Raw genomic sequence first — 22,062 nt, 5'->3', positions numbered from 1 at the left:
GTAACCCAGTTACTTTGTTTAATGAGTAACCGTGACCCAGTTACTTTCTTTAATGAGCAACCGTAACCCAGTAACTTTCTATATTGAGCAACCGTGACCCAGTTACTTTCTATAATGAGTAACTGTAACCCAGTTGCTTTTTGAACCAAGTAACTGTAACTCCAACTTACTTTTGAGAAGCTAATTTTCCTAACACTGGCAACAACCAATAGTATTTCTCACAAACCACGTGTCTTGTTTACAATAACTTCGTTCTTAAAACGGACGAAGAATAGTCAATCACCGACATCCTTCACCTAAGAAAGAAAACTTGTCGTTCCTTATCCTAGAACTTGTTTCAAAGAACAGGAACGGTTAAAATGCAGTCTGCAGACTTCGGCTCCAAATATTAACTGAGTTAAACCGAAAGAAAGAAGAGAGAAGCGTGTGGTATCTTTGCTTCCTCCTCTCTGGAACTGGAAATTAATCTCCATCACCGCGACAAAAAAACATGGAAGAAACAAAAAAGGTGAGCACACTTAATATTTCCCTTTCCTTTATTTTTATTCCTCCTGGTTCTATACTTTCAGCTTTTTCGCATTAACAAAGACAAAGGAGAAGGACGAAATTAGAAAACACATTTAATGCTTCTTTTTTATTTATTTTTATTGCCTCTTCTTCCATTCCTTCACCTCTACAACATTAACAAAGGCAAAGGAAGAGACGAAATTAGAAAGTGTCTTCTTCTTTTTACTTATAGCCTCACAACTTGAGCATGAAACTGAGAAAGCATATCTCGTTCTTGTCTAGTGGCAAGAATGCGCATCTAATTCTCAGATTGTGTAGGCTTCATTTTAAAGCAGTGAAAAAGAAGTTAATCGAGTATTAAATCATAGCTAGGAAATAGCAAGGTGAGATTAAACATTGTGGTCTAGTCGGTATGGCGTCTGACTGCCACGCGGGAGACACGGGTTCGATTCCCGGAGCGGATGATCTAAGGTCGGAATTTTAAGGAATTGTCCCAGCATAAAGCGGCTCCGGGGCTCGCCCAACCTCAAATCAATGGGTGTCTGGAGAAAACCCTGGGGGATAAAGGCGGCCGCAGCGTGGTGCTGATCACAGCACTTCAAAAAATGCTCACCACTATTTCCAGCTATCCCACATCAGTTTGTGACCTATTTACTAACTTCCCCTCGTGTATGGAGATATTTATGATGCACCAGAAACTCAAATAAAACACATGCAAGTCTTCGAATATTTATTTCCTCACAACTAATGATATTTGTCTGTATTGATTGATTGATTTAGTTTATTTTACTTCGCGTTTTGTGCCTCTTGGCTAATTTGCGAAGATGGGGATGAGTGATGAAATGATGAAATTGATGAATGGATATTCACAAACAACCAAGACCGACCGGGATTCGAACCCGGGACCCTTGCCGTCGCAGCGCGATATGCTAACCACTCGGCCGCAGGATCGGGCGATATTTGTCTGTAATTAGTTTGGAAGAAATATTCCAGCAGAGAGGAACCCTAGCAGTAACTCACAGTTATATTTCAAGTACTAGTAACGGAGTTACTTTCTATAATGAGTAACTGTAACCCAGTTAGTTTCTGTAATGAGAAACTGTAACCCAGCTACTTTTTTACAATTAGTAACTGTATAATAAGTAACTGTAACCCAGCTACTTTCTATAATGAGTAACTGTAACCCAGTTACTTTCTATAATGAGTAACTGTAACCCAGTTAGTTTCTGTAATGAGAAACTGTAACCCAGCTACTTTTTTACAATTAGTAACTGTATAATAAGTAACTGTAACCCAGCTACTTTCTATAATGAGTAACTGTAACCCAGTTACTTTCTATAATGAGTAACTATAACCCAGCTACTTTCTATAATGAGTAACTGTAACTCAGCTACTTTCTGTAATGAGAAACTGTTATCCATCTGAAATGAGTAACTGTAACCCAGCTACTTTCTATAATGAGTAACTGTAACACAAGTTACTTTCTATAATGAGTAACTGTAACCCAGTTACTTTCTATAATGTGTAACTGTAACTCAGCTACTTTCTGTAATGAGTAACTGTAAACCAGTAACTTTCTATAATGAGTAACTGTAACCCAGTTACTTTCTATAATGAGTAACTATAACCCAGCTACTTTCTATAATGAGTAACTTTAACCCAGTTACTTTCTATAATGAGTAACTGTAACCCAGTTAGTTTCTGTAATGAGAAACTGTAACCCAGCTACTTTTTTACAATTAGTAACTGTATAATAAGTAACTGTAACCCAGCTACTTTCTATAATGAGTAACTGTAACCCAGTTACTTTCTATAATGAGTAACTATAACCCAGCTACTTTCTATAATGAGTAACTGTAACTCAGCTACTTTCTATAATGAGTAACTGTAACCCAGCTACTTTCTGTAATGAGAAACTGTTATCCATCTGAAATGAGTAACTGTAACCCAGCTACTTTCTATAATGAGTAACTGTAACACAAGTTACTTTCTATAATGAGTAACTGTAACCCAGTTGCTTCCTGAACCAAGTAACTGTACATACGCCTGAACTTTACCTTTCTACCAACGGCAATAAAAATGAGACACCTAGATCCTGGAACACTGGCTTCCCTGCAAGGCGTAATGTGTGTTGCATAACTCGACGACGGTGGTAGAAGTTGCCATTTGCTATTAAAATCCACTTTCGCCGTAGAGTTAGACAACACACATAACACCTTGCAGGGAAACGAGTATTTCAGGATCTAGGTATCTCATTTTTATTGCCGGTGAGTGTACATCGTACCCCATGCGTGCATGCAACCTACGAATACGTGAGAGTTAAACCGGTTGCATACCTCCCAAGGATACGCGTATGGCTGCTGCACTTCCTTGCGACCTGCCAACAATGGGAACATTGTTATTCGAGAAAGTACTTCCTTGAATAGTTATAGTGGGTATAGTTCATCGCACGTAAGTCAAACACCTTCTCGTTCAAGCTCCGTATTTCATTTTCTGACTAAAGCGAGCAATGCTATCGTGGTTAAGTTGGGCTTGTTTAAAACTCTTAACATAAATGAACAATATTTAACCTAACAAATCGAAACATTTAACCTGGCTGGTTTACGATGTAATCCTTTTGCCCCTGCGTTGCGAAAATATGCTGTCTTCTTCAACACGCAGTCGTCACCTTTATTCAGTGCCAATTGATTGAATTGCTTTATTTTACTTCGCTTCTTGTGCTACTTTTGTCTAATTTGCAAAGATGGGGATGAGTGATGATATGATGAAATTGATGAATGGACACTCACAAACATCCATGCCCAGGCCAGGATTCGAACCCGTGACCCCTGGCGTCGTAGCACTCTTTTCTACAAGCTCCTTTCATGCAAAAAAAATACCTCCCAAAGTTGACATTTTCCTTGTCAGAATACAGGTATGGCCAATCAGTATTGTTTTGTTTCCACTGCCGCTGCAGTTTCGGAATGAAGTGATCACTGTCTACCATCGGCGCCGAGTTGGGGGGGCAGGCACATTCTGCCCCCCCCCAATTCACATAAAGGATCAGATTATTATATATATTTACATTATTACACCATTAAGCCTTGCTTCCATGATATAAAAAACTCAATATGCTGAAACGTTACGTTTAGTTTATGTTTTAAAATAAAATAAATTTTCTGCCTTGGTCAGCATATTGAGTTTTTTATATATTTACATATTTATATATTTATATATTTATAAAAGATTGTTTCTGCCATTCTTTCCCACCCAAAATTTAAATTGTAGCCTCTGCTTTGTACTCTGAAACTTTATGTGACAAAGGTGTTGTCTAACTTTGAAACAAAGAAACAAGCAGAACTTACGTTTAGAAACATTTACTTGACAAATACTAAAAAACTCGAGTTTCTAATATTAGACTAAATACAAGTATCCACCTGTGTGGAAAGACATTTCTTTTAAGATATAGAACAGCAAACAGACAACTTTGTACTGAGTCAGCACTCTATAAACTCTTGAATACAGCACAGAATACTAAAAAAGAACACTATGATGCATGATAAATGTAAACACTCCTACGTCACAAACACCCAATTCATAAGGGCGCCATCTGCACTTCATTTCAAGTACCACAACCGTCTCGAAACATCCACTGCCATCTCTCCATATCGCATACCAAACACGGAACGTCACTCGCTAAAAAAAAAAAATGATCTGTTTCACCACAGCAGGGTGCACAAGAAGTATTAACAGAGGCTTTGAGTTTATACCGGGTGGCCACAATTAAAATTCCCCTACTTAGAGCCTGTTCGAAGCAACGGATTGCGGTGAATCTTGGTGCAGAGGAAATGTCGACAATGGGGAAGCGAATGCTGACGATAGAAATAGTTCAAAATTTCACCACCAGGTGGAAATTTGGCGCTGGAATCGCTTACGGTGAACAACATCGCGGGAAACGCTTCGTGCGACCTTTAATCACGCTGACAAAGACCATCGACTTTCAAGAATTTTTAAAGGATTTATACTTGACTGAAGGAAAGTATGAAATGAATTCGGCTGGTGACTATTTAAATCTTTTTCGTGAAAAAGATTTAACAGTGCTTTTCCCAAATCTTGGCTGCTCTGAGAAATTTTTAAGAATTTTACCAAAAATGCCAGTGGCGGTCGTTCAGTGTTCTAAAAAGAATTAAAACTGCTCTCAGAAATTCAGCGTCGAATAGCAAACTTTGAAGTTTAGAATCCTTCACAGCGAATGCTCATGTCCTGCAAGAAATTGTCTTTGAGTCTCTCATTCATCAGTTTGCTGCCATGAATGCCAGAAGGCAATAGATTTAGGCGACTGAGCTCTTGTTAAATCTAAGTGTATTGTCTTATGGAAGTTTAATGAATAATTTTTAATCAGATGTGTTCATATTTTAAAGCTTACGAGTGTTAATAATAATGAGGATTTGGAAGGGCCCAAAACGAACAATAGCCTAGGGGGCCACATTTTTTTAAATTTCCATGACCCTACAACTTTTGTTGTGCAGTTTCTTTCTCGATTGAAATGAGGGTCTACGTATGGAGCAGTCAATGTACATATTATGGTAAGTGTATTGTAGAGATGGGTTCCCGTGTAGCCAAGTGGTGACGGAGTGGTCAGCTCAGGACGCTACGACCAGTGTTGCCACATGAAGGGAAATTTCCCTCTTGCAGGGAAATTCGGACTGAAGCTAAAAATGGAAAAGGGAATTTCGATTAAAAATATCACAATTTCAGGGAAATTTTAAGACTTCTGACTCTACATTACTAAAGTTTATGTCAAATTCCAGTTTAATATTAACATTTTTATTTTTTCTGATCCTTCTTATTTCTGCTGCATTGAATATAAGCCTGTATCTATTTATATTTATCTCAAGTTTATTGTACGTCGCTTTTCTGTATCTTCGGATAATTGTAACGATTTAATGGATTCCTGATCATGATATAAACCTGCGACATTTGACCAGAAACCGATGAAGCTTACATGTATGTGAAAAATTTGTGTAACATTTTTTATTCATACGATCATGGACCAACGTGAATTTTACTACTACTACCATTGCTAATAATAATAATTATTATTATTATATTTGTTTAGGTTAAGGGAAAAATTGTTCAAAAAGGGAAATTTTGCCCTCAGATTGTGGCAACACTGGCTACGACGCCAGGGGTCTCGGGTTCGAATCCCGGTTAGGAGATGGATATTTGTGTTTGTCGTGGATACTACCGCATAGAGGTATTACTTTAAAAAATTGTTAGCGCTCCCGACTTTGGTGCGAATGGTCCCGGGTTCGATTCCAGGTGGGAGCCACAAAAATTTCGGCATTCACCCGGCGTCATGAGGACAATTGGGAAGGTACTTGAAAAAGAAGATTTAGCAGACTCCGGCCACGAAAGCCAGAAAACAGCGGCGATGGGACCCCACGAAAAAGTCGCCCTGGCAGTCCTCGGCCCTTCGAGGGATGTTGCGCCACGCAGTTTTAGTTATACACAGTACGTCCAGAGGAATTGGGTAAAAGTGCAACAGGGACGTTTCAAATAATTCAAACTGTTTATGGTATTCAGGCATTGAGGCGTAAGAACGTGTTTAAGTGGTATGCAAGATTTCGTGATGGTCCAGGGTCCAGGCTCCCCAAAACCGAAAAAAGTGCGCATGCAGAAGAGCCGAATCAAACCCCTGTTCGCGGTTTTCTTCCATTCCAATGGCATCATCCACAAGGAATTCACTCCAGACGGTCACACTGTGAACGCTAAGTATTACGTGGGCATTTTGCATCGTCTATTGGCCAGGATTCGTATAGTTCGGCCTGAATATCGGGAACAGGGCTCATGGTCTCTGTTGCACGACAATGCACCCGTGCACAAGAGCAGGTTGTTACGCCAGTTTTTGTCCAAAATAGGGATAGTGGAGCTCAAACACCCCCCATATTCTCCAGATTTAGCTCCATGCGACTTCTGGCTATTTCCAAAACTGAAATTGTCGTTGAAAGGAAGGCGTTTCGACACCATTCCAGACATCCAAAAGGCATCGACCGCGATTTTGGAGGCAATTCCGAAACAGGAGTACCAAGACTGCTTCACAAAGTTCTACAACCGCTTCAGTGCATGTATTGACTCACGAGGTATAAACGCTATTGTAAACTACCAGTCCACAACGTCTTGTCTTTCATTTCTCATTAGTCACCTTTCCCACTGGACGGACTGTGTAGCTTAGTACAGTGGAGACATGCCTGTAAAAGCATCACTGCTGTAAATAAAATTTAGACGATCACTTCAACCCAGACTTTCCCTCGTCACTTCTTTCCCCGCAGCCACTTCTACACTAACAAAGATTAACTGGCTTCCGACCCCTTGACATTATCCCTTTGGTACAAAAGTCGCAGGAGCACATACTCACGACCCAGGTCACGGACCACAGATTCGTTCTGGAGACCAACAAATTTCGAATCCTCCCCCCACACCCCTCCCTTCCCCCTCATCACAGATCAATCCAATTTCCACAAGAATCACAACCTACTTCGCATTGGATTTCTTCCTTTTTTTTGCAGGTTCCTTCTCGCCTTGACACCTCCGGGACTTCGAGGGAGAATGTAACACGAAGGGAATACAACGATCGCCTGATCCATGCGGAAGATCAAGAATCCATCTTGATATTCTCTGCGGTGAGCTGCTGAAGGAATCAGCGATTTAAGGCTTGTCGACGTTAGGGATTTGAGACGAGATTTGATTGTGTGAATCTTTTCCATACAACCATGGCGTTGGAGGGTGGGAACAGTCTATTTAAAATTTTCTGTCGTTACGCTCGCCATGTCATTCAATAATGACAGGACAGGAGCAATCATGGAGGTTTTGCATTTTTGTTGACAGGGGGGCCCATCCCCCCTCAAGGCCAATGCTGAATTCAGTATTTACACTCTCACTATTCTGTTATTATTTTTTTGTTTTTGGCGGGAAAATATGGTTTTATGTCATTTTTTTGTATGTTTTTTAATAAAAACCGATTTATAAGGATAGATCAACATGGATACTTTAAATATAAATTTCAATTCAGGATTTTTTTCCAGATGGAGTAATCGTATCAATATCCTCTAAATTGAGATTTAGAGTTAGCCTGAATTCATAACCCCTGTCGCCAGCCGTTGCTCTCTCAGGCATTCAAAGAATGTCACATCAGTAATTTACAAATCCTTCCTGGTCTATTGGAGTTAAGGTGCTGATCAGCTGGTATTTCAGGCCAACGACCAGGGAAGGAGGAAAACAAAACACAGAGCAACGTGTGGTGTGGGGTCTTTTGCCTGGAATCGCCGAACAAGAAGCAACTGAGGAAATTGAGCGATCGAACACGTTTCGATATGAACATCTATCAGCCAGGAATTGTACCATCAGAGACAGACAGGTATTGTTACTTCCAACCATGTTGATCTAGACTTGAAGGTATAAATCCGAAAGCTTGTGTTTTGCCATTTCCAAGTGTGTAGTTAGTACCTCTCGCCCATTACCATTAGGCTTACCTTGAAGGGCGAGAGCTCAAATGAAGAGGATGAATGATTAAGCGAGCTACATCACCCCTCAATGGTTAAGGTTCTTGGTTCGATCCCACGTACTCAGAGTGCGTTACGAAACTTAAGATAGAAAATCAAAACTGGTAAAAGGTAAAGTGTTCCCCTGTGCTTAGCACCATGTCATGAAGGCGTATAAGGGGTGCGGGGGTAACGCCCCACACTTTCTTGATCCGGTCGTGAATGGGGGTGATGTGATCAGCACCACGCTCCTGACCGCCTTTACCCCTCAGGGTTTCCCCCAGGTACCCATGTTATTCGACGCTGGGTTGGCGCCGGTGCCGCTTCCAACGTTAGAGAAGTTCCCGGATTTGAACCGGCCGGGGATCGAACCCGGGACCTTTAGCATGATAGTCAGACAACCTGGGCAAAACAAATAACATGCTGCAGCCCTTATTGCTTCACGAGTCTTACAGAACCCTAGCTAGAAATTCCTAAGCTCAGAGCGATAATATAATACGGTCCACAAACCCTTGTGGGAACCCCTGCCTTTAAATATTTTATTTTCTTCATCTAATGGATTCTGCGACGCCAAGGGTCCCGGGTTCGAATCCCGGTCGGGCTTGGTTGTTTGTGAATGTCCATTCATCAATTTCATAATTTCATCACTCATCCCCATCTTCGCAAATTAGCCAAGAGGCACAAAACGCGAAGTAAAATAAACTAAATCAATCAATCAATCAATCATCTAATGGATTAAATATGGTGGATTTAAGGTGTAATTTTTTTACATATATTTTAAAAAACATATAAATGTTGTTTTTTATATTATTTGCAGGGAAACATCTCCCCCAAAAATCTCGATGGCGCAGCGCCATAAACCACCTGTGGGCACCCCTGTTTGTTGAAGTTTTGGCAACATTTGTTGCCCTGCCTTCTACAGAGCAACCAGAAGGAAAAGAACCTTCGACCAAAAGTATATGTGCACCTTCCCCTAGATCGGTTCAACACGGACCATAAACCTGCACTCTGCCCCTCCCCTCCACGCGTGAGTACGATGTATAGCAGTACTATCGGATTAAAAATTATAGATACTCGATCGACTCCAATTAAAAATTAACCAGTAGACGTACATAAACACAAGTTACATCCAAATGTAGCTTATTCCACCCATCCAAATGCTATCCTGCCAAGATGCTGCTTCACTTCTGTTCCATTAAGCCAGTTGCCGTATGTATTGTCTTATGCGACTTGCTGCTTTGTTAATCTCGTCTCGGGATTTTACAAACTGGCTACTTGAACCGATGTTACTGGTGGTTGGGTTGAAATGATGTCGCTGTTTCGCCCAAAACTTTATCCCTTCGTGCTGCATGCAGTCGTACAACGTTTCTTGGTCCAATGTGATATTTGCAGTGTTAAATATAAAAGAAATAATCTTGTCATATTATTCGGCTACGTCATAGTTTGTTACCGCGTCATGTTGTAATGGTTAATAACTAACTAACTCTCTAGCCTTCTTAAACCCGAAGGTTCATGGCTGCAGCAACACAGGCCTTCCATCCTTCCCTATCTTGAGCAAGTTCTATATACTCTTTTCCATCCCTACCGAGTTCCCTTAGGTCCATCTCAACGTTGTCCCTCCATCTTCGTCTTGGCCTTCCTACAGGTCTCTTACCATCAGGTTTCCCAACAAAAATCCTGTAAACTCTTCTTTCCTCTCCCATTCGTGCCACATGGCCTGCCCACCTAAGTCTTCTTGACTTAATTATTCTAATAATATCTGGACACGAATACAAATTATGTAGTTCTAAATTATGTAACCTTCTCCACTTACCTGTCTCCTCATCCCTTTTAGGTCCAAACATTTTCCTAAGGATCTTATTTTCAAATACTCTCAATTCATGTTCCTCTTCCAATGTAAGGGACCAAAGTTATTGACTAACCTCAAAATTGCTCTCCGGGGTTGCTAGGAGATGTGAGTTGTTGATTAGAAGGTTGATGTAAGTTGGTAAAAACCAGTGACGTAGCATGGGCATTTCGGGTGGGAACGCCAAGTCCGAAGGAAAGGTCGGCCCTTTTTTGGTTAATAATTTACTTATGGAATTAGTCGCCACAGGTGTTGTTTATTTGCCTGAAGTCAGCTGGGTTTGCAATAAAGCATCATCATCCATGCAGTTTTTAGCTAGAAAATTAGATGCCTCAGTATGCAACAAATGTTTTGAACTCTGGTGTTTTATACCTTTCGGCATGACACAAATCATTATAAAACCTACCTGAATCACAAGCCTCTGGACAACAGTAGACGTCATTGTTGTGAATGATCCAACTAATGATTGATTTGGTTTATTTTACTTCGCTTTTCTACCACTTTTGGTTAATCGCGAATATGAATATGAGTGATGATGATGATATTGATGAAGGGACACTCACAAAGAACACCCGTGCTCACCCCGGGATTCGAATCACGGGCCTCTGTCGTCTTGGCGCGCTGTGCAAAACACTCTGACACGAAGGTGGGCGGATGATCCAACTATCGTACACTCTACTAACATAACAGTGCCGATTAGTAATTCAGACCACTGTTTATTACGTCTTAGGAATGCTGATAAACATTTTAAAATAATTTTGTCCAGAGACCATTCGATGTTAAGAGTTTTCAAATGAATGCTAAACATTTCCATTGACACAATATTAAGCAGTTACATAATAACTAAAAAATAATAACCCGCAAAACTATTATTTTTTTATTATTATTAAGTGGTAGAGCAGCCACAGGCTGAACTTCTACCACGAGGACTTCAGCAACTTATTTGACAAAAACTGTGTTGATCTTTTAGTTTGTTAATGCACATCGTTGTTCGTGCGATAAATTATACAATGCAGTGGCCATTAAGAAGTGCTATATTTCGGTTTGGTAAAGTTACGTCAGTCAATATTGCGTATTGTAGCAACACATAGCACGAGTGGCACGAGCGCGAAGAACCGGGTGGAAATTCTACCGCTGTCGTCTGCTTCAGAAGGCAGGAAGGGTCACGTGAACCAATCACGTAGCCCTCTGCTCCATACGCGGGCGTAAGAGAGAGCATTTGGGCGCTTGCTTTAGAGATCCAAGCTTTCCCTCCAGAAAGCCAGCAAGGAATATAGGGTCCTGTACGCCGAACCTGCTCGGCGTACGGCCAGGAAAGGCATTTTAAAAAAATGCTAGAACGAGTGTTGTTAGTGGAGCGTTGCAAGCGGATCGCGAGAAATAGCTATTATAATGCCATGAAGGTCAGACATATATGAAATTAGTCAATATTTACTTTATATTTACAGCATTTACGCATTTTTTAAATATTAAATCTGGGAACGCCGGGCGTACGGGCGTACTATAACGCTACGCCACTGGTAAAAACTGTATGATTTCGTTTGTTGTAATCGCTGAAAATATATCAAGAATAATACTGTTTTTCCAAACCGTGTTTTCTCTTGAGTGTTGATTTGTCGAAGTAAAATCAGCGGAAGTTGAAGCCTTAAAACTTTGTCTGAAGTGTCCAATAAAATAGGTTTGAAACGTCTCGTTGTTCTCCGCAAAGTAGTGTTAAATTTTTATTTACTGTGAAGATAAGAGCTAGGCGCGTAATACCGTGCCCATTCAACAAATTAATTATTGTACCCACAATGTATTAATTTTTGTCTTACTTTTATATTATGGGCAAATCCGCATATAGATTATTATTTGGACCTTCCCGATAGCATAGTGGTAACGTGGATGCCTTGTAATCCCGGGTGTGATGCCCCGCGGAGTCACATACAGGTATGGCTGGCTACCTCTTTAATCTGTAGGAACAGTCCCGATCTGCCTATTTCTGCGAAAAGTGCACCCCCCCCCCCCCAGACCCGTTATGGATCCTGTCTCTAATTTTCTTTTACTTAAGGGGCTTATCCCCGTATTGAGTGAAGGGTACAAATAGCACATGTGCTCATAATTTTAAAATCACTCAATCATCCTAAATAATATATAGGAAGAGATGAGAAACACAAAACGACGGAAAGATAATAAGAGGGGCCTGAAAGAATATGATAAGTATAATCAAAAGCTAAGGACATCATTAGGCATAACCACTTTTGTGCCGTACAGTTCCGCAGAAGGTATACATTTGTGCCAGTTCTGTCAAAATGCTCGCGAATATTAGATAAAAGAGTGTTATAAGCGGATCTCGTGCATCGATTAAGAAGCTAGATACAGATTATTCAGATGAATAACAATAATTAATAAATGCGTCTCGACGCTCATGCATTTTTTATCGAAAATAAAAACGATTCTTCTTCAATTTGAATCTTTTACTAACGAGCGCCATCTTTTGGCGCTTTCGATAACATCGATAACATCCTTTAACTTGTTCTTTGTGCTTTGTGTAGTAACCTCAAGTTACACGTTTGTTGAGTATTAACATACTACGTACTTCTACAAGCACCAGAGATATAAGGGGCGACCCTTTCTAAGGAAACCTAGAGAATATAGGAGAAGATACGAAAAAACAGACAAAAATAACACGACGGAAATATTATATTAAAATAGGCCCGAAAGAAACTGGTAAATATAATCAAAAGTCAAGACGTCTTGCATAACCACTTCTGCACCAATATGTACAGTTCCGCAGAAGGTACACATTTGTGTCAATTCTGTCAAAATGCTCGGGAATATTAGAGAAAAGAGTGTTATAAGCGGATCTCGTAAGTCGATTAAGAAGCTACATGAAAATTATTCAAATGAATAACAATAATTAATAAATGCGTCTCGAAGCTCATGTATTTCTAATCGAAAATAAAAACGATTCTTCTTCAATTTAAATCTTTTAATAACGAGAGCCATCTCTTGGCGTCTTTTGTAACCTTTCATTGGTCCTTACAACCAATCACCTATTTAGACCCTTATAATCAACTTCTAAAACCAGCCACAGATGTTACAAGAATTTTAATGGGTGTTCGATTCCCGCGACAGTAGTACGACAACCCGCCACTGGTGTTGTCGGATTACGAGTATCTCTTCCCGTGGAGGCACGTGCAGAAAACATGCGGCGCTGACTGCAACGGCATTCATCTCCAAAAGTTACGCAAACCCGAGTTCTCTAATTTCACGGGATCTCTGCTCCTAGCAGGCACGTGGTCTCGCTACGGGCTAATTGGGAAACTTACCCAGATACTTGTCCATCTAGGAGCGACATAAGTTCCCTTGCTTTCTTCTTCTTCTTTTTTCTAAGGGGAAAAGTGCCACATCCCTATTATAGTAACGATTCGACACAGAATCTAGAGAACTAAGAGAGTTGGTTAAATGAAACTTTCCAGGTATTGCACCAAGGTGGTTCAGTTGGTGAGAGTTTCCAACTGAAAGCTGATGGTGTAATTGGAACGATATTTGCCCTGGAGTACGGACGTTTCTTTGGGTGTAGGGAAACTTCCCTCGGAGTTTAAAAGTTTCCCCTCCAGTAGATTCTTGATTTGGTTTATTTTACTTACCTTTTCCACTACCTTTGGTAAATCGCAATGAGTGATGATTTTATGAAATTTACGAACGGGCACTAACAAGGAACAACTATGGCCCGGCCGAGATTCGAATACAGGATCCCCGACGTCGCAGCGCGAATTGCCTCTCACTCCCCCTACGAGATCGAACCCTTCGGCGTAAAAAAGCCCTCCGGCGTAGAGAAGTTACCGTCCGGTGTAGAGAGGTTACCCTCCGGCGTAGAGATGCTACCCTCCGGCGTAGAGAAGCTACCCTCCGACGTAGAGAGGTTACCCTCCAGCGTAGAGAGGTTACCCCCCGGCGTAGAGATGCTACCCTCCGGCGTAGAGAACCTACCCTCCGACGTAGAGAGGTTACCCTTCGGTGTAGAGAAGCTACCCTCCGGCGTAGAGAGGTCACCATTCGTCCAGCGTAGAGAAGTTACCCTCCGGCGTAGAGAGGTTACACTTCGGCGTAGAGAGGTTAGTCTCCGGCGTATAGAGGCTACCCGTCGGCGTAGAGATTAGCCTCCGGCGTAGAGAGGTTACCCTCCGGCGTAGAGAGGCTACCCTCATGTGTAGAGAGGCTACCCGTCGGCGTAGATAGGCTACCCTCCCGCGTTGAGAGGTTACCCTCCGGCGTGAAGAGGCTACCCTCCGGCGTAGAGAGGTTACCCTCCGGCGTAGAGAAGTTACCCTCCAGCGTAGAGAAGTTACCCTCCTGCGTAGAGAATTAACCCTACGAAGTGGAGAGCTTACCCTCCGGCGTAGGGAAGTAACCGTACAAAGTAGAGAGGTTATTCTCCAGCGTAGAGATTACCCTCCGGCGTAGATAGGCTACCCTCCAGCGTAGAGAGGTTACCCTCCGGCGTAGATAGGCTACCCACCGGCGTAGAGAGGTTACCCACCGGCGTAGGTCTCCTTCCCGCGTCGGTTTACCCCGCGGGTACAAATATGCCCTTCACCGTATAAAAATTTCATTCAACAATTAAAGTTTCCCTACAGCGGAAATTGGTTTCAGCCTGGCGTAGATGTGTTTTACCGTGGCGTAGATAGGTTACCTCCAGGTGCTAGTGGCTTTGCCTCCAACACAGAAAGGCGTTTTCTTCCTGCGTATAGGATTTGCTTCCGGTGTAAACTGGTTTCGCGCCTATGTGGATGTGTCTGTGCTGTACAACCACGACCAATAAATTCATGGGCGCATTAACATCAGAACAAACACATAGCAAAAGTAGTTCTTCTTAGAATTCATGCGATTTTGTTTACATTAAATCTGTTCTTCCAGTGGATAGGGAATAGGTGCTGAACATTAAAATTATCTCTCTCATCCGTTAACATGCCGTACAAGCAAGCAACTGCGGGACATCTTGGAACAAAGTAACTCAATATCAAAATTTATGCTACTGGCAACACTGGAATCGTACCGATGGATTGCATACAGACAGGATGAAAATTAACCAACCACTTTGAAGCATCGTAACATTCTCACACACAGTAAAAGCTTGTCTGCATCACATTTGGAAAACAGGAATCTCTACAATCGCCCTTGAGAAGCGGTTCTCCCTTATCGCACAACGCGAGAGCAACATTTCGTTCTGACGTCACCGCAGAAAGTTTTTATTGTTACGCTAAATGCCTAAGTTGTTAGGTTACGCTTGCTAGGTTCAGTTCTATTAGCATAATATATATGCTGTGTATTTATGCTAAGGGAACCAAAACTACCAGGCCCAACCTAAGAACGTACGTATATCGCGTCTGACGTCAGAACACGATGTTGGCCTCGCGTTGTGCGATAAAGGGAAACCTTGAAAAGCAAGGATAGCGTTCTTCCCTCAGGACATAGCAGGGAAGAAATCAAAGAGGGCATAAAAGAGGCAATGTAAAAGGCATAATATTCTGGTTCTTATTCAGGAAAGGAAATAAAAACGCAAATGTTACCAGACTTGAGACGACGGAAGGAGTGTTGATGTCCCGAACGTGCTTAGCACGTGTTGGAAGGATCAAGCGTGAAGAGCTCTTCCCCAACCTTTCCGCCAGTCCCCGTATAATATTTAGGACGGTGATTTCAGGGTAGGGTGGAAGTCATGACCTCTACTATCCATAGCACCGAAAAGGAGGGGAGTTATGATTCACAGGGTTAAGGGGGTGGGGGTGGGGAGGCTCAGCAGCTGCTTTTTTTTGACAAGACCCCGAGGGTGCTAGAGAAAAGGATGGACGACCATATGGAACTCTCAGGTACGGAAGGCAAATATGCACCAGTCTCTTTCTTTCAGTGTTGCTCTCAGGAGGGAAATTTCCCGCGAAAGGGAAATTTTACAGTCAAGATAGGCCAGGAAAGGGAAAAACACATAAAACATACGAGATATGAAAACAAGCTGGACATGAATCTTGTGCGCAATAGCAATGCTCTTCATTTCCTTTTGCTTCGGTATCCTCTACTTAATCTTTTCATTTCGGTTATATCTAATCGGTTTTCTGACTCTTGAGTAAATCGCGACAATGAGGATGCTGGGATAAAAACACATGCCTTACACAGGGTACGAACCTGGAACCTTTGGCTTCGTAGCGCTAACCGCTTAGCCACGCAGGCTGACCGTCTTTCCTCGTAATGCTCACTATTTGTTCAAAATTGTACACTGCTTCTATTATTATTTTCATTTAGCGTCGTTTTTTGCCTCAATTGGCTAATCGCGACGATGAGGATGAGTGATATGATAAAATCTATAAAGGGACACACAAAAACAGCCACGCCCAGGCCAGGATTCAAACACAGGAACCCCTGGCGTAGTAGCGCGCTGTACTAACTACTCCGTCACAGAGACTGGCATAAACTGCTCTTTATTTTAGTTATTAACCAATATTTTTACACAGCATTAGTGTATAAACTGTTAGTAAAAACGTATAAGATGCAGTGAAGGTTCAATGACCTCTCGCAGGACCAGATGACCTTTCAGTAACTGCAGGTCACAAGAATGTTGAATGTTTAGTTTCAGAAGCTTCTTCTAAGGGTGACGTCAAGTAACGGGGTGATATCTGCCTTAAGTCGCCCATGGGAAGCAGCTTGTTTTCTAATGTTTACATAATTTATTCAGATCAGCTTATTCTGAAGAATATGTAAAGAACAGTCTATCCACTGTGAGCATCAGAACACATAATTAACACAATAAAACCAAGATACTGCAAAATCAGTTTTCCTTGCATACTGTAAGCTACAGGGACTGATGTGGCAACACAGCATTCAAATTTCGCGCGCTTGAGAATAGCCAGGTGTGATTGGGTGAAGAAGGCGCATGCGCAGTGTCCAGCTCCTGCGATACTCAGTAACGTCATTGTTGAATGGGTCTAAAGATAACAACGTTCATGTGCAACGTGTTCAGGTATGTCGCTGCCTTTTCACTGCCCTAACATCGAAAGCCGTTCTTTTACGTGTACACATAGCAATCGTATGGGTTAGAGAATCAGTAAAAGCTAATCACGTAAACACATTGCGAAAGACGTCTTAGAAGTGCGAATTTTAACTGATTTCTGTTTCCTAAACTGTCTAACGTTTGGTTAACATTCATTTGCAACTTTTGCACGCACGTTAACAAAAAAATATTATAATTCTTACCTGAGCTTGACTCTTCTTGTTCCTCCTCTTCGATTCCTCTTTCTGTATCCTGGCAACACTCACTACAATTACTGCACATTATTAAACTTTCCTTTCTTCAGTAACTTAATGCACGTGTAAAAAATATAACACACCAAAACTTCAGACTATCTACAGCAGTTTCTATACTTGTAAAGAAAACCACACTTTCAAAGACACTAGTCAAATTGGATATTTTGTACTAAAAAAAGCTCCTGTGATTGGTAAAACTGCAAAAATGAGCAACTCCAGCACCAATCAGAGGCTTTGGTACCAGAATGGGCGTGGCCGAATCCACCAGAGCCCTCTTTTGAGCAAATGCAGAATCTTGATTGTACACACAACTTACATAATATACTCCACTGCGGGTCAACTTTGTTGCAGACTTTCAACTCAATTTCTTGAGATAACTGTGTAGATAATGAGTACCACCAATGCGGTCACAAGGAAACGAAACAATGAAACAAGTTACAGCGCAACAATGCGACACCAACAATGAACGAAACAAGGACAGCACCACTCAACTTGGCAGTAATGTCGAAAAGCGCGCGCGCGCGATTTTCAGATGTTTGCCGGTAAGGACACGTGACGTAATGAACAAAAGAAGCAAACAAACACACACCACTGCACCGCGTGAAACGTGTCTTTTTAAAAATACGTTCCCACCTTCCGTGGTGCTCGTGTAGGTCTCGTTCTTCTTGTTCCTTTCAGCCTGGGCCGTGACTTCCAAACGGCCTACACCCCACCGTCGAGCGCTGCGTGCATCTACCAGACTTGCCTCGCACCAGCCCTTCCCGAGTTTTAGCCAGACGGCAACGGAGCAGTGTTGCAATCTGCGACGGGCAATATATCCCCAGGCGTCTGAGAGTAACGCAGTCATCCTTTGCGATCCGCGGCGGGCGAGTCGGTAGTGCGTCTGCGTGCAACGTGGGGGATCCAGGTTTGATTCCCGGAGTGGTTGATCTCAGGGGAAGGAAGATCCCCGTATAGAGCGGCAATAGGGGTCGCCCAGTTCCTGTGTGTGTGTGTAGGTATATGTGGGGCGTATCTAGCAATATATTTCAGGGGGATCCGAAACCAAATGCCAGACATATTATTATCATTAAATTAAAATAATGACACTGAATCAAATTAATAACATTAATTAAATATGTAAATTAATTAATAATGAATTATTATTATTACGTGAATAGGTAAAAGGACGTATAAGAATCAAGATATAAGAGCAGGTATTCATTATTTAGCTTAGGTGTAATTAATATAGCAAAAATTTGCATCAGAACAACTGACCTGGCTAGGAAATTAATGTCAAATAGATAAAGTTTTGATTATTCATTCAATAACAAAAAACGATGTCGAGTAGACAAAATGTAAAGTTCGTGATTAATATTTTATGCATATTATTAGCACTGTACATAAATCTGCATTGATACTTCCCTTAACAACCCTATGATCCCAACATAATCCTTCGCTTCCAATAAGTTCGACGGAACTAAATTACTTTCGATTATGCAACAGATACTTAAAAAAAGGGTATTTTATTCATGATTTCAGTACTTGGTAAGTCTTTCGGGAGGGAGGGTCCGGTCCCCATGGACCCCCCTTAAATACGTTCTTGGGTGGAGGGTGCTTGTACTTATTTGACGTCACTTTTCTGACTTTTTTAGTGATTGAGTTTTAAGTCCACTTTATGCACAGAGAGGCTAATATGAACTGGGAATACATTGGAAAATGGGATCCGAAGCACTGTATGCCTCCGCCGTGAATCGAACCCGGGAACCCTTGATTTCACGGCGACGACGTCACTCTATGCTATCGTATACTGCCTTTTATAGGCCAGCATTTTATCCACATGCCCTGTAATTATTCACAAAGCCCAATAAATGGTCAGTGGCGGCGATTAGTGGGTACGCGGGGGGGGGGGGGGCAGTTGCCCATCCCCCACGTTTTGCCACCTTTGCCCCCACCTTATCTGTCAAGGGAAAGTAAACTGTCCTTGCACCCCCCCCCCCAGGTTTGAAACCCAATCGCCCAATGCTTACACCCCTAAAACACAATGGTAACTTATGTGGAAAATTCCTCATAAATCACTGCTTCGGTTACTCGCGACAACGACGAATGGTTCTGTACTTTTCTCATGACACGTCGATTGTCTTCCGCTTAGGGTAATGCCTACCATGAGGATGAATGATGATTAGATACACCAGACTGTGTCTCGAACAAGAAACCTTCAGTGTAGAGTTCGTGAGCCGGCCACTCAACGTGCTAGCCTATCGAAGTAGATGAAGGAACGAGCACAATTACATATTAATGCCTCACTATGCAGAAAAAGAACGGAGAAATTTATTGTGAGTTGGCAACGACTGCACAGCAGACAAAAACGATCAAAATGCACGGAGGACAATGCAAAAACAGAAAAGCAACGGGGTCTAGTGTTAGGAAGATGAAACAGGACAAAACAGAAAACGTGACACGTGGAATTAGCTTCCAGAATCCCTTGCTGTGCAGAAGTTCTTGGATTAAGGCACACGAGACAATGCCATGACTTTTTGTATTATTAATTATCTCTGTTTATCTTTTACATTAGAGTTAAAATAACCCTTTAAATCACAAACACGAAACCTTAATTAGAAGACCAACACCTGGTACCTACCATCAACGATATGAAAGTGATTTTTCCCTTTAGATTACAATATTTATAACATTATTCCTTCATTTTCATTTTGAACATTATATAAATAAGCATAGATTGAATAAAGCTTTGCGCAGCCGAATTTATTTATTACACAATAAAAATAAGGTGAGGAAAAACGTGTATCAATTTCCAAAGCCAAATTCACAAAATATGAACATAAAGAAAGTTTTTTAAATTGTGTTTAGAACATGAAAAGCAGAGTCACCTGTCGTAATTACGAGAAACTAATAGTATCTGACCAGAGGCGTCTCCTGAACGAATGTGGTGCATGCTACGCATGCGTCAATTGTGGGGAAAAGGACAGCTTGCTCTGCGACGACATTAATGAGCATTTCTACATTCTAATTTCTTCATACAGGAAAAGTATTTATTTTACAGGAGAGCGCTCAACTCAGCTTATATTACATTTGTTGGATCTGAAGTGAATCAAAGTAATAATTCTTTTCCCACAACTGACGCATGCGTCACTTCAGATCCAAGAAATGTAACATAATCTTAGTTGAGCGCTCTCGTGTAAAATAAATACTTCTCCTATATGAAGAAATTAGAATGTAGAAATGCTCATTAATGTCGTCGCAGAGCAAGCTGTCCTTTTCCCCACAATTGACGCATTCGTAGCATGCACCGCATGCGTTCAGGAGACGCCTCTGTATCTGACAATACCAGAAGGTGGTGCTGATTGCATAACATTTGTAACGCATGACACATTGCAAATATTTTCGTTCTTAAAAATAACCAGTACAAGAATTAACAGGGGGGAGGGGGGGTGAAAGAGATTCCCCCCATAACGATGTTTATCCCGACAAAAGAAAATTATTCTTATTCCTGCCAGGGATGTTTGCCCAGTCATCAAATATGCAGCCTTGTGGATTAAAGGACGACACCATTTTGCGTCATGGGGTTTTTTTTGGGGGGCGGGGGAATTTATACCAATTCTATATATCTTCACACAAAAATGGGGGAGGTCGATTCGTTTGATTGACTTGTTATTGATTTTTAGTTATGGCTATTGTGTGCAGTTTTTCTACCTACCTGTGGGTGATCGCGGCGATGAGGTTGAAATGAAACACCACCTCTTATGCCTTTAGAATCGGTTTGGATGTAGGAAGGGGGGAGGGCGTGCTGTTCGCATTAATACAAGGTTAGTCAAGCAGACGCACTGTTAAGAATAAGGTTCAGTTCCCTAACAATGGTAGTGGCCTGAGCAGTTTTGTACGATTTATATTAGCAAACATGAGAGTGAGCCTAAAGTACCCCATTTTGTACTGTAGAATCAGAAAGAGGACTTCATTCCGAGTCCAACGAGCTATCAACCATTCTCCTACCTCAATTAGGAACGGAGATATGGCGATTTTAAATTTTCGCCCCCCCAAAAAAAAAACTTTAAAATTTCATAAAACCCCAAAAAATTTCAAAGGCACGCTCTGCCCCTAATTGAGCTAGAGTGAAAGCGACTGCAGATTCGGAACCTGCACGTCAAGACCTTTCAATAGAGTATATGGTAGACCCCTTCCATGGGGGGAAAGTTCCATTTAAAATTTCCAAGTTGCCCCCGCCCCCAAGTGTGATATCATTGAATAGCTTTCTTTCACTTATTAAACACGTATTTTTTCGTTTTCCGATTCGATGTGTATTTCTCACGATATGTGACCGTTCCGGGACTTTTGGACCACCCGGTATATTGCTTAAATATGTCTGTATCGTATCATTCTAATGAATGATGGGATCGAACCTGCAACTCCCAATGGGTGATGTAGCTAATCATCATTCATCCTCATTAATGATGAGAGCACTTCTCATAACGACAAGTTAAATACTTGGCAGCAAAAGGCACAACTGAATTAAAATACCTTAAACAACTAGAAATGGCAAATCGTCACTCGTTGGATTTTAGAACCTTGAACCCGAATCATACATGTTAAGGATTAGGATAAATACCTGCCTAGACTTAGAAGAATGATGATGAAGTTAATAACGAAAAGTAAAATGAAAGTGTCCCTTCTCCAGGCTCACTGCTGTCCTTCTCTACTCCCCAAAGTGCTCTTGCCTGTCTCTAATCAAATCGAAAAGTGAGTCCCCTGCCAGTCTGTCCGCTCCTCTAAACCCCAGTCCGTGGAGACTTCCTATACGCTGATGAGTGAGTTTTTACGTTCCTATTATTGTAAGCTGCTTATTCCTTGTTTACCTGTTGTACACCTTGTATCCTCAGTATACCAGGAAGTGGAAGTCTGCTTAACACTCGACTGTGC

At 41.6% G+C, this 22,062-nt stretch overlaps 1 protein-coding gene across 20 annotated transcripts in view; it reads right to left on the bottom strand.

The window, feature by feature from the left end:
• LOC145996124 (coiled-coil domain-containing protein AGAP005037) overlaps positions 1-22,062 on the bottom strand; it is a 1,065,133-nt gene that overhangs the window by 628,269 nt on the left and 414,802 nt on the right. For 6 of the 20 annotated variants that reach the window (XM_083132403.1, XM_083132411.1, XM_083132409.1 and 3 more), the window contains exon 1: positions 17,101-17,208. The exons of 3 other annotated variants lie outside the window; for them this stretch is intronic. In XM_083132403.1, the coding sequence (XP_082988529.1) occupies positions 17,101-17,179 (79 nt within the window). In that variant the 5' untranslated portion in view covers positions 17,180-17,208. Of the gene's footprint in view, positions 1-17,100; positions 17,211-22,062 lie in introns of those variants that run through there. 11 more of the 20 variants (XR_014442750.1, XM_083132425.1, XM_083132426.1 and 8 more) reach the window with 5 other exon arrangements.

The sequence above is a fragment of the Lepisma saccharinum genome, chromosome 12, assembly GCF_977018435.1.
Source record: "Lepisma saccharinum chromosome 12, izLepSacc3.1, whole genome shotgun sequence".
NCBI lineage: Eukaryota > Metazoa > Arthropoda > Insecta > Zygentoma > Lepismatidae > Lepisma > Lepisma saccharinum.
The sequence above is the reverse complement of the archived record's forward strand: the minus strand, read 5'-3'. Positions and strand labels throughout refer to the sequence as shown.